Raw genomic sequence first — 12,800 nt, forward strand, 5'->3', positions numbered from 1 at the left:
CCTGTCAGTGACATTAGCCCTAATACTGTAAGTATGACTCCATCTGGACAAATAGATAGATGTTATTCCACGTGTTTTACAGAAAGAGTCGACTCTGGCATGCTGGGTGATCTTTTCCTGCTCTTGGAAGATCAGCACAGTGATTAATTCGGTAATAGTTTGGCTAAAAATGGCATTTGCATAACTTTCTGGAAATAAATTAATTAAAAAAACATGAACAAAATGTAGTCAATTAGACAAATTTATCTGCAATGTAGTCACAGACTACTTTGGATTGCAGTCCAAAGTTTGCTTCTATAGTCTTTCACTGGAGTTCCAAAGGTTAATGTTGCTAACTACTTCAACCCGTCATCACGGTCAGCTCAAACTGTGTTGAGATGTTACAGAATTTCAATTCTTATTACTTATGTGGTTTTCAACATTGAATCACTTTTATTTTCCTCAGGACATTAATGCAAGCAAGAGACACACACCTTGATCAGCCACAACATTAAAACCACCTGCTTAATATTGTGTCTCAAACCATTCATTCACTTTTTGCAGTGTGGTAGGGTGTGCATTATCCTGCTGAAAGAGGCCATTGCCATTAGGGAATAGCGTTGCCATGAAGAAATGTACTTGGTCTGTAACAGTGTTTAGGTAAAGGGTACTGTACGTGTCAATGTAACATCATGTGAATGCTAGGATCCAGGGTTTCCCAGCAGAACATTGCCCAGAGCATCACACTGCATCCGCCGGCTTACCTTCCTCAAATAGTGCATCCTGGTGCCATCTCTTCCCCAGGAAAGCAACGCACATGCTCCTGTCTGTCGACATGTTAAAAAAGAAAACGTGATTCATCAGACCTGGTCACCTTCTTCCATTGCTCCATGGTCCAGTTCTGATGCTCATGTGCCCATTGTAGGTGCTTTTGATGGTGGACAGGGGTCAGCATGGGCACTCTGACTGGTCTCCGGCTACGCAGCCCCATACACGACACACACTGTGATGCACATCAACTTTGAGAACTAACTGTTCACTCGCTGCCTAATATATCCCACGCCTTGACAGGTGCCATTGTGGTGAGATAATCAATGTTATTCACTTCACCTGTCAGTGGTTTTAATGTTATGGCTGAAAAAAATTGTACTTCCGGCTTGAGTATTAGACATATGTACATTTGACGGCATGACATGTTAGCTATAGGCTTTCCATACTTGTTAGCTACTTTAGCCTTGTTTTTCCAGTGTAAAACTAAAGAAGCTAACACAGGACACCAAACATATCTTCACTAACTGACTACACCTGAGGTGAAAGGATGAAATCTATCACTCTGTGTTTGAATAGATTGTTTAGGTCCTTATACATAGTGAGCTGTTATTAAGATAATCAGGAGTGTTGGTGCTAGCTATTTGTGGATTAGGACAGATATCTGTATTAGATAATTAAAACATTTTTGTCTGATTATGTATGATTACATTGTTAGTAGTTTAGCTTTGTCCTACTGTGGTTATCCAATTTGTAAAGTCAGCAACTATGGCTTACATGCTGTCCTCAGGAATGCACAGCGAGTGGTTAACTGGAACAAAACAAGACCTCACATGACCACAGCTCTCGCTGAGTCCTCAGGCCTCGAACAATTTACGAATGCTGCTATAAGCGTCTAATATACTAACCAAACTCGAATAACACTGATAACACTGCAAGGATTTAGTACAAGCCTTTACCGGATACAGCATTTATGAGACGTCCATCATCATCCTGCGCTTTGATTTAGAAGTGCCCCTTCTGCAGAATCCATTGTGCTCTGGTTTTAATATTGAATAGCGCAGATCGTCTCTGGTTCCTCCTCAAAACCCTTGCCATTGTTCAGATCTGGCCTCAGAGCATATGACACCCGATCTTTTTCCACTGTCACTCGGCTAAGGATCAATTCACCTTTAATATCTTCCTTCCACTGAGGACTGAAGGAGTCTGTGGTGCTCTGCGGCCTGTAGGGCTCTCCTTAAATGAATTATCCTTAAGTCGAGCTGAATCAATGAGTACGCCTGTGGTTGAAATGGAACCATTCAGATACGTAACTTTATCTAGTGCAGCAAATGAGGACCGGGATATATTTTTATACATTCATTTATTATCTGTAAAAGCTTATCCAATTTCAATATCCAGGAGTTGTGGTGGATCCAGAACCTATTCTGGAAAATACTGAGTGCAGGGCAGGAATATGCTAAATGTGATGGAAATCGATTGCTTTCACATACTTTGTTAGTATAATCTTGTCTTGTTAAGTGCCTTAAGGACACTTTTTGACCCTTTTGATAGTGAGAATTGATCCTAGAGCGTATAACATGATATAAATAACACAGTGTGGATAGACTGGGTGGTTGTGGTTAAGTTATAACAGGGCAAGGACCAGGTAAGGATTCTGAAGCTTGTGACCAGATAAGTGTACAAAAGGTACCAGACACTCCGTGAGGCTATGAGTCGCGGGCGTGGCGTCAGAGACTGAGACCAGACTTGGTAAGCACAAATCACCAGTAAGCACAAGTGGTAGTCTCACATCTAAATGAGTTCTTAAGCTCTCAACTTAAACCACATGGCTCTTGTGTTATTATCTTAAATACAACACATCGGTCTGTAATAACAGGTACTGCGGCGACATGTTAGAGCCCTGCTGTTCTTGTTTGAATGTGTAAATTGTTGGGTTCAGCAGACAGGAAATGGATCTCAGGAATTTCCTCCAGAATCCAAAGAAACATAAACAGCCAAAAAAAAAAAAAAAAGGCTAAAATGTAAAAACCTGCTACTTCTGGAAAGATCTTGTTTTTCTCTCAATCTTTCTCATATGGAATTACTCACACTCTATAGTTATGTCTATAGAAATGCCTAAGGCCAGAACCAGTGTGTTTGAACCCCAACCCCCAGCACCACCACCACCCCCGTCTATGTAGCAAGATCTAAAATGAAAAGATCTTTAAATTAATTTAAATTAATATCTTTAAATGAATGTCTTTTATTCTCATAGAAATGCTAGGAGTACCACAACGGTAATTAGTAATCGGTATTTAGTAATCCTGGTCTTGCACTTGCAAATTCATAATTTATGAAAAGTTACAAAGGTAAAGGTTAGGATTGGGGTAGGGTTAGTTTTCAAATACACATAGTGTACTTAGTAATATTTGTACTCATATTTCACAACTATTAGTCAGTTTGCAGAAAACAAACAAACGAAAAAGCGTTCGCTGTGTCCTGAAAACAGTCATAAATCTCCGTCATTCATTGGTCAGAAATACAGCAACACAAAGCAACACGTTGCCAAGTGTACATGGATAATGAGATCATGGAGAACATGAAGCTGGTGCTCAATAAATTATTTTGAAATGATATAAATAACTAGTTTAAAAGGTTTTGTTTATCACATCCAGCTCTTATTTATTTATTTATTTATTTATTTATTTTTGTCTTTTTGCAAGTCCAATTATCAAGAACACATGGCGTTTCTGCAGCGCTACAGCTCTATTCCTTGGGCTCAGTTTAGTAGCTAGCATCTACAAAAGAAACAAAGAAAAAAAAAAAAAACACAGCAAACCAAAATGCACGATGTTTGGATTCACATTGTGTGGTGGGTCTGAACCTTTCTCACTGTAATTGAACCATGCTCGAGTTTCCGATTGCTGTGTTGTCATCTGCCTAATCGAACCACACTAAAGGGAAGGACGTGCCAGCGTTTGATGGAAACTGACTAAGCACTGCATATAAAGGCACTGATTGATCGCTATACAGTAACTAAAGATGATTATCAATTTGAACTGTCTTTCAGTACCTCTCCCAAGCAGCACATTACTATAACATGTACAGTATATCAAGCATGAACTTATAGGTTAGAGCTCACATGCTCATTTTCGAATCGCTGTCTTTTTAAGATTTCAAATTTAAATTTAATCCATCAGCCTTTTTTTTTTTAGCATAAATGGCTTGAGTTATGTTATTGCATCATGTAATTAAGTCTCTCTCTCTCTCTCTCTCTCTCTCTCTCTCTCTCTCTCTCTTGCTGTCCAGCCTCAGCATATGCAGATATCCAATGGGAACAGCCTCATCAGCCTGAAATAACATACGATGACCCACTGCGATGCCCACGCAGGAATATCCTTCCTGTGGCCAGCTACGCCCCTCATCCTGATTATGCGCAAGGGGACGAGGATCTCATCAAGCCCAAAAAGCTGATTAATCCAGTGAAAGCTTCCAAAAGCCACCAGGAGCTTCACCGAGAGCTGCTTATGAACCACAAACGGTATGAGGACTGATTTATTCACAACTAGTAAGGGTGTCTAAATAATACACTCCTTAAATCTTATATAAACAATCCATAGGGAATTTGTGAATGTATGCCGATTAATACTCATATTTTACATTATATTAATACAGATTTGGCTTTTTTTTTTCTTTTCTTTTCTTTTTTTCAAAATAAAATATGAATAGATTACTTTGAAACTCTGCGTATTTGAACACCTGACACCTTTACCTGAACAGTGCAAGTAATGAAAACCTCATTCACTTTAATGGATATTTATATTTAATTATTGAGATGTTTTATATAAGAGTCAGGTGATCCATGTGGTCACTAGTGACTCCATTTCCCAGAATACCACAAACATGGCAGACGACAACTACAAATCGCAGATTAACATACAGGCACATCATCTTCTCCTGAAGACTAATCACACACGCCTGTTCCCAATCACATTCACAATCACACCACACTATATAAGAGACTGTTCAGTCACTACGTCTATGTGAAGTAATATGCTCAGTCAATATAGTTTCTGGTGATTACCAAGCCTTTCTATTGTGTTGTTATTCCGGTTATGATTCTGCTTTACCCTTGACCTTGATTTCTGCCTTACCCGCTCTAGCCTGTTTACCTGCTCGACTGACCGCTATCTGTCTTTGTTGTTGTTTTTGCCTTACCCCTCTGGATTATATGCTCTTTAATATAGCTCTTAACTGCGATTGCATCCGTCCAAAACCTCATTACATGACAGAACGCAAAGACCGAATCAATGGATGCAGCAGATTTTTTCAGTGTGCAAGAGACCCTTTTAGAAAGGGAAAATCATGGTGGGAGAAAGAAGGGAGATTCTCCATGATCAAGGCTAATCTGAAATGGCTCGACGTGATGTACTCCATCAGGGTGTATAACAAGAAGCAGCTTTCCAACCAGGTGGACACCATCTCCCTCCCTCCCTCTCTCCCTCCCTCCCCTAATGTGGATTTCGTTCAGCCTGCCGAGTTAATTGTGAAAACTACCCAAGACTGAGAAAATAACCCAATTAAATGACCCTAAAGTCTCAACCCAGTGTTTGGGTAGAAAAATAACCCAGCATTTATTAAGAGTGTAAAGACAGCAATATGCTCTGTAGGACTTCAGTACCGGTTGAAAGATGGTGACTAAGATATACCAAAATGAAGACATGATACGCAGCTGATAAAATATCCGAACAGCTCAGTAGGGGAGCCTTGTAGAAACAGTCCTGCTCCTCCTAACAGCTGTATCTACAACAGCAACACCCACCGACCCAGGGGACATGTTGCTACATATTTCACTACAGCTTCCCAAAGGAATGAACTTACTCAGAACTTACACTGCTCAATAAGCGATGGCTAAATTCCCACCAAAGAACAAGATACACAGATGTTTATCTTTACATTTTATGCTGTCATGTTGAAGTTTGACGAATCTTAGAAGTTTTGTAAATGAAACGACGTCATACGAAGCAAAAAAAAAAAAAGGCACAAGGCTGCATGAGGAATTCTGAGACCCTAGGAAAAGCTGGGGTTTTTTTCTATTTCTGTGAATAAGCGTTCTTGACACGAGTTTCACAGTTGCCTGGGAACCACACGCTACAACGCCTACCCCCTTCCAAGCCTTAGCACATTCACAACACAGTCATTCTCTGTGCGGAGACAAGGACAACTAAAGCGCCTCCGAACTAGCCAACATAGGCACCTTTATCCTGCCATTCTGTCCCTCTCGGACACTTTAAGCAGCATTTTAAAAGAGTTCCAGTCATCCAGACAAGAGCAAGCACAGTGGCTCTGTTCAGCTCGTACTTTCCCACTGTTTTGTATTATTGCATTTGGGTCGGAAGCTGTTATCTAAAACGATGCTTATGTAGTGTCTCTGGAACAGCACTCGGCTACCGAAGTCTCTTGGGTCTTATTTGCATTCTTGAGGCGCAATTTAAAGGATAGATTTTGATGCACCGCAAAAGAGTGGAAAGTTTACAAAAAGATTCTCTTCTTTACTCTTTTGTCAGTGTGACAGGCGTGAATGGGACTTTGAGTTGGGATGGTACTCTGTGTAGGTGTGTGTATATCGTCCATGTCCATGCTGCAAGAGGTGAGGACACATAAAACTAAGCTGGCACTGAGCCACCATTGCCATTAGGCAGGTATCTGGTTGGACTTCTGGCACCTGAAGTCATTTTGGCCCTGGAAGACTTAAGACAGCACAGTGAGGGCACTCCACAGGGATGGGAAAAGAAAGCAGGAGATAACAGCAACAGGATATAGTCTTTTAGCTTAAGTGGCAGAAGAATTGGGTCACTACTAAACGGTGCCCATCTCTCCTTTTGAACCCTCCGAAGATAAGCTTTTATGTGGCCTGGGTCTTTAGAGTGTATGGAGACAGAAGACAAAAACAGTGACAATGAACGAGGGAATGCAGAAGACGGAGACAGGGTAGAGCTCACTTTGTCAACAAAGTGTCGCCTTTTATTTCTACTCATTTTACTTGCTTTGGGAATAGTGTAATTTGTATCATTCATGATAACTGGGACGGGCATCAAAATGGTCCCACATAGATAAGGTTTGAGTTGAAAGATTATTTTGTTTAACGATCTTTTTTTTTTCCATTTAGTACTGCTCTTCAGAAGCTATGTAAGATATTTACATGTTTCCCAGAAGACAAAATAACTTTTTTAAATTTACACCGATCATTCTGTTCAAAAAGTTTACACGCCCCGGCTCTTAATGTATCGTGTCGCCTTCTTGTGAATCAGTGAACGTTTGCACCTTTTGTAATAGTCGTGTACGAGTCCCTCAGTCGTCCTCAGTGTGAAAAGATGGATCTCGACATCATACAGCCGCTGTTGGAAAGGGCTCAAATATGCAGAAGATGCTGGAAAAGCAAATAATGTGCAGGATTTCTTTTTTTAAAGAACAATGGGCAGTTTAACAACTAACACAAAACATAAAAACAGTCGTGGATCATCCAGGTAACGACACACAGTGTTAAGAATCAAGCGTGTGTAAACTTTTGAACTGGTTCATTTGTGTAAATTCAGTTATTACTGTGTCTTGTGGACTATATGTAAACATCTGTTATGTGAAATAGCGAATTCAGGGCAGAACTAAATAAACAACAAAATGCAATTTGTATGATCTCTCTTATTTAAATAATAATAATAATTAACATTTTACAGATTCTGCAAGGGGTGTGTAAACTTATGACCTCAACTGTGAATACTGTAACTTGATTTGAAAATACAACATGATGCTAGAAAACACACAGAGAGTCTGCAGTAAACTGTGAAAGATCAATCAATCATGCTATCTGCTGCCTGCTAACTAGCATCCTTCTCTATAGCTAGCATCAAACTCACCAGTTAGAGAAAACTATGCTGAATGAGGGACATTATTAATCATGTTTACAGAAAGATTTCTTATGAACAACCTAAACTTATCCTAGTCACCATTTTGGAAGTCAAAATCTTCTGATCGATTGGAGTTTACAAGTTGCAACAATGCTAGCCTTTCTCAATATGGCAGAGCCAGCCTATGAGAGATTGATTAACAGTCAGTGCTAAGCGTTATTGCAGTGTAATTCCGGTCAAGCGAAGTCTTTTTCTAAAAATGTAGCAAGATATCTGAGGAAAATATTGCTGTTTCCTACAATATGATTGTCTTTCCACCATCATTCTGCCTACACTTTTTGAATTAATGTACCATCGAGGTGTCTGTGTGAGCACAAGTCCGTGCTCGGGGTCTCAGGGAGGCGTCTCTGGAGGCGGCTGCATGTCTAACTTGCCTCATTACTCGCAGCTCTGTTTGTTTGTTGTTGCTGTTTCCATGTCTCCTTCGCCTGACGGACACTATATAAATTAGGAGGGATGCTAATTACAACACGCAAACTGCTTTTCCACTACTAAGCACGCGAAAGCCTTCTCCCTGAGGAGGAAACAGGCTCACACCTAATTTAATTAGCAGTCAGCGAGGGAGTGTGTCTGTGTCCGCTTGTTCAGCAGATCCCTAACCATCTAAACATCTGGTTTTGACTGAGATCAGAGTTGTCCTGGGAACCATCACTAATCTCACAGATTATAAAAGTAAAAGACACTAAGTAATTTCAATCTGATTTAGGAATAGACAGGGCAGCCCCATCCTAAAAATCCTCAATTGAAATGTTTTTAATTTATTTTGATTTCTGTGAGTTCTCCAGATATAAGAGTCAGACAATGGGGGCAGTGGTGGCTTAGTGGTTAAGGCTCTGGGTTACTGTTCAGAAGGTTGGGGGTTCAAGCCCCAGCACTGCCAAGCTGCCACTGTTGGGCCCTTGGGCAAGGCCCTTAACCCTCTCTGTTCCAGGGGTGCTGTATCATGGCTGACCCTGTGCTCTGACCCCACCTTCCTAACAGGCTGGGGGTATGCAAAGAAAACAATTTCACTGTGCTCTACTATATATGTGACCAATAAAGACTCATTATCAAGTAAACTTGCACCTTAATGTTTCTTATAAATCTATGTTTGCTGATGTCTTCAACACTCAACCTTCATAGAATATAACTTGAGTGCCATCTATTGGAGAAATAATAAAAGGCTAATCATTTCTCTTCAGCAGCACTAGATACTCTGTTATATTTGCTTGCATTAACTTAGTAGACACTATCTTAACCTTTTTATTTTTTAATTATATATATATAATTATATAATAAAAAATAAAAAGGTTAAGATAGTGTCTACTAAGTGAATGCAAGCAAATATATATATATATATATATATATATATATATATATATATATATATATATATATATACACATACACATATATATGTATATGTATGTATGTATGTATGTATATATATATATATATATATATAAAGCTATTAATGGAGCTGACTGATAGTTCTGCAGGAAAAAGAGCAGTAGATATAAAACAAAAATGGTAGATATACTGAAAATGCTAAGGTGTACCCCATTTTCCTTGAACAAAACAATTTTTAAGGTTGTGGCAAGAAATGTCATGTTTATTCAGTTTTATTTTAAAACCTATGAAAGTAACTGATGCTAGCTTGTGTGTGTATTGTCCAGCATTACTTAAATTAGCTAAGGTAGCTAGCTTCAAACATTAGCTAGTAAATTTTCTCTGCTAAAATAAGCTAGTTATATAAACCTCTAGATTGGATTACACATTTTCAAATGTAAATATCTGTGTAAAAGTGATATTTCATTGCTTTAAATGTAACAAAAGTAACTGATACTAGCTTATACAGTCATTTGGAAATTGATGGCTTTTTAGACATATTTGGACAAGCAAACATTTGATCCTCTTTGAAACAGCGCCTGTTAATGAAGTTGATATATTTGAACAATACCACAAGGAAAACTAGCTTTTTCAAAGGAAGTACACCCTCAGAAGCTAGTATTTTTTAGTAAGTTTTGTATAATTGTCCACCAGGCTTGCTGGAATTTTTGACCACTCTTCCATCAATATTCTTTCAGTTGCAAGATGTTTGAGGGTTTTCTGGCACGTACTGCCCGTTTCAAATCCCCCTACAACATTTCAATAGGATTCAAATCCAGGCTTTGACTAGGCCATTCCATAACCCTCAATTTCTTCTTTCTGAGCCACTCCTTGGTGGATTTGCTCATGTGCTTAGGATCATTATCCTGTGAAAAGGTCCACTTTCAGTTCAACTTCAACTTTCAGACAGATGGCCTCACATTATCTTCAAGCACTCTTTGATATAATGCAGAATTCATAGTTGAATCACTGAATGCAAGCTGTCCAGTTCCTGTGGCAAACCATAACATTTCCACCACCGTGCTTCACAGTTGGTATGAGGTGCTTCTCCTTTAAAGCTGTCTTTGGTCTGCACCAAAACATGTCTGCTGTTTCTGTGGCCAAACAACTCTATCTTTGATTCGTCTGTCCAGAGCACGTTATTCCAAAAGGCCTGGTCTTTTTCCTATATGCTCATTGGCAAACTGTAATCATGCAATGGCTTTTTCCTGGCACGCCTCCCACGCAGGTCAAATTTATGCAATTTTTTTCTGATTGTAGAAGCATGCACTTTGACACCACCAGTTTGAAATCTGCAGACATGTTCAGAAGTCCCTGAGGTCCAAGTCAAGCCTCAAGTCTTTGCTCCTCCTCAAGTCACAAGTCTCTGAGGTGGAGTCCAAGTCAAGTCTCTGTTGTATTTTTAGCAATAGTTATTTCTCTTTACCATCCACTGTGAGAGCTTTGGAGAGCTAAAAGGTGTACTGCTCAAAAATAATTCTCAATTTTTAAGTCATTTTTATTGGAAATTCAGTTTGAAGCAATCTTACAGCATGACTAGCTCGATTACTCTCCCTTCAAAGTGCCCTTCAGAGTAGGGTGACCAGATGCACATGGACCAAATGTGGGATATGTAGTAAGTTTGTGTGGGACAATGTGAGATATATTTCTGACACTCAAATGCCTACCATTTGGTGTCTATCTAAATGAATTAGAAACATTTATATATTTATAAATGTCTTTATATTTATGTCTTTTGTATCAAACAATGCAACAAAGAGAAACATTACTGCATTAAAAAAAAATAAGAGGGAAAAAAAAGGATTTCTATGGCTTTCCATCTCTGGAAATCTGTGCCGTTTGTGATGATTTTACTTACAGTGGAATGATGTAAGACCAGTTCTACCTGCACTCCCTAAGCAGGTTCTAATCACTGGCACCCAATCTTGAACACCTGATTCTAATTATATGGATTTGAAGGTGTGATAAATGTTGGGGTGTACTTACTTTTTCCATGTGACTGATGTTTTTCGTTGTTGTTGTTGTTAATTTCAGTTGTGAAAAATTGCTTCAAAATGTCGGTTTTATATATCATTTGATAGAGTGCATCACCTTTATTAATAGGCGCTGTTTCAAAGAGGATCAAATGGTTGCTTGTCCAAATATGTCAAAAAAGCCAACAATTTCCATAGGGTGTAGTTATTTTTTCACATGAATTGTCTAGCATTATTAGTAACTTAGTAAGCTAGTTAGCTTAGATTTGACTACTTATTTGACTATTTTAAAAAAAATTAAGCTCTGTGGCAAGACATTTCATGCACAAGTATATTTGCGTTAAAGTTGTATTTAATTGCTGTAGATTAGACTACTTGTTTGATGAATTTCAGCCTTGTTTCATGAGCTACTTTCATGATAATTAGCTAATTAACTACCTGCCAGACTTAGCTAGCCAATTTCCTCTGTTAAAATAAGCTAGCTGTGTAGTCTAGTCTCTAGATTAGACTACTTTTTATAATAAAAATATGCATCATGGTGCATTATATGCACAAAAAAAAAATTAATTCTGCCATATATGTAAAAAAAAAAAAAAAAAACCTTTAAATTTGGCCTCTAAAAAAATCAATTCAAGCTACAGAGCATCAATTCAAGCATTCTTCTAGGGATTATGCTCTGCTGGTACAGTAGTAGTGCACAATCTGTAGCTTATCTAGGTCACTTATCTAATATGTATATCTATCGATCACTTCCAGAGGTAATAGCACAGCAAAATGGAATACATTATGCACACTCACTCAAAGGGTGTGATGTAGAGTGTGCTTTTACATCAGCATTAAGGCACTCCTGAAAGAGCTGAGGTTTTCCAGATATTCTGTAATTCTGTATCTGTCTTTCACAGGGGTGCGGAGAATAAACCAGAGCTCCAGCGTGTATTGGAGCAAAGGAAGAGAGATCAGATGATCAAACAGAGAAAGCAAGAGGAGGAGGCTCGGAAGAAGATCTCACCTCTGGAGCAAGAGCTTCTCAAGAGGCACAAACAACTGGAGGAGGTGAAATTCCTGTGAAATTCACCTCCTGAAATTCAAAGTGTCTTTTTTATACCATCTCAAGAGAGATTTCTCCTCTTGAAAAAATTCATAATTTTTTGCAAACCATATACAGTCCCCTCTGAAAGTATTGGAACGGCAAGGCCGGTTCTTTTGATTTTGCTATACACGGAAGACATTTGGGTTTGAGACTTGAACATGGCACCTTTTGTTTGAATCCGCCCATTTTTCATGGGATCAAACATGTGACTGATAGGTTTTCTCTTGTTGACCAGGTGTGCCCTGTGAGATTGATTTTTTAAAAACAATAATAGCTCTGAAAATCTACACTTGGTTTGAGCCCTGGGTTTCACCGGTGAAGACGGGATTTGTCGTTAAAAAGGATAAACCAACATGATGACCAGCGAGCTGTCTATGGGAGAAAGGCAAGCCATATCGTCTCATGTTCATCTTTTGATCTCAAACCCAAATGTCTTCAGTGTGCTGCAAAAACAAAAGAATTGGCCTTGTTGTTCCAATACTTTCAGAGGAGACTGTAAAAAAGTTCTGGAGAGTCTACGCTTCATGTGCTGTTATAACTACCTAGGCTAGCTAGCTTGGGAGTTACTCATGGTAAAAAAAAAAAAAAATGAACACAGCCACAGCATTGATCGACGTTCAAAATGAATTGAAACTGATTGACTTCTGGTAGAACCATACAACAGAATGTGAGAAG

The 12,800-nt window shown here is 38.9% G+C and overlaps 1 protein-coding gene across 3 annotated transcripts in view; it reads left to right on the forward strand.

The window, feature by feature from the left end:
* Positions 1 to 12,800, forward strand: part of si:ch211-236d3.4 (protein FAM107B) — a 40,645-nt gene that overhangs the window by 25,615 nt on the left and 2,230 nt on the right. For all 3 annotated transcript variants that reach the window (XM_053653074.1, XM_053653076.1, XM_053653075.1), the window contains 2 exons: positions 4,039 to 4,270; positions 11,938 to 12,088. In XM_053653074.1, the coding sequence (XP_053509049.1) occupies positions 4,039 to 4,270; positions 11,938 to 12,088 (383 nt within the window). The remainder of the gene's footprint in view (positions 1 to 4,038; positions 4,271 to 11,937; positions 12,089 to 12,800) is intronic.

The sequence above is a fragment of the Ictalurus furcatus genome, chromosome 21 (genome assembly GCF_023375685.1).
Source record: "Ictalurus furcatus strain D&B chromosome 21, Billie_1.0, whole genome shotgun sequence".
Taxonomy (NCBI): domain Eukaryota; kingdom Metazoa; phylum Chordata; class Actinopteri; order Siluriformes; family Ictaluridae; genus Ictalurus; species Ictalurus furcatus.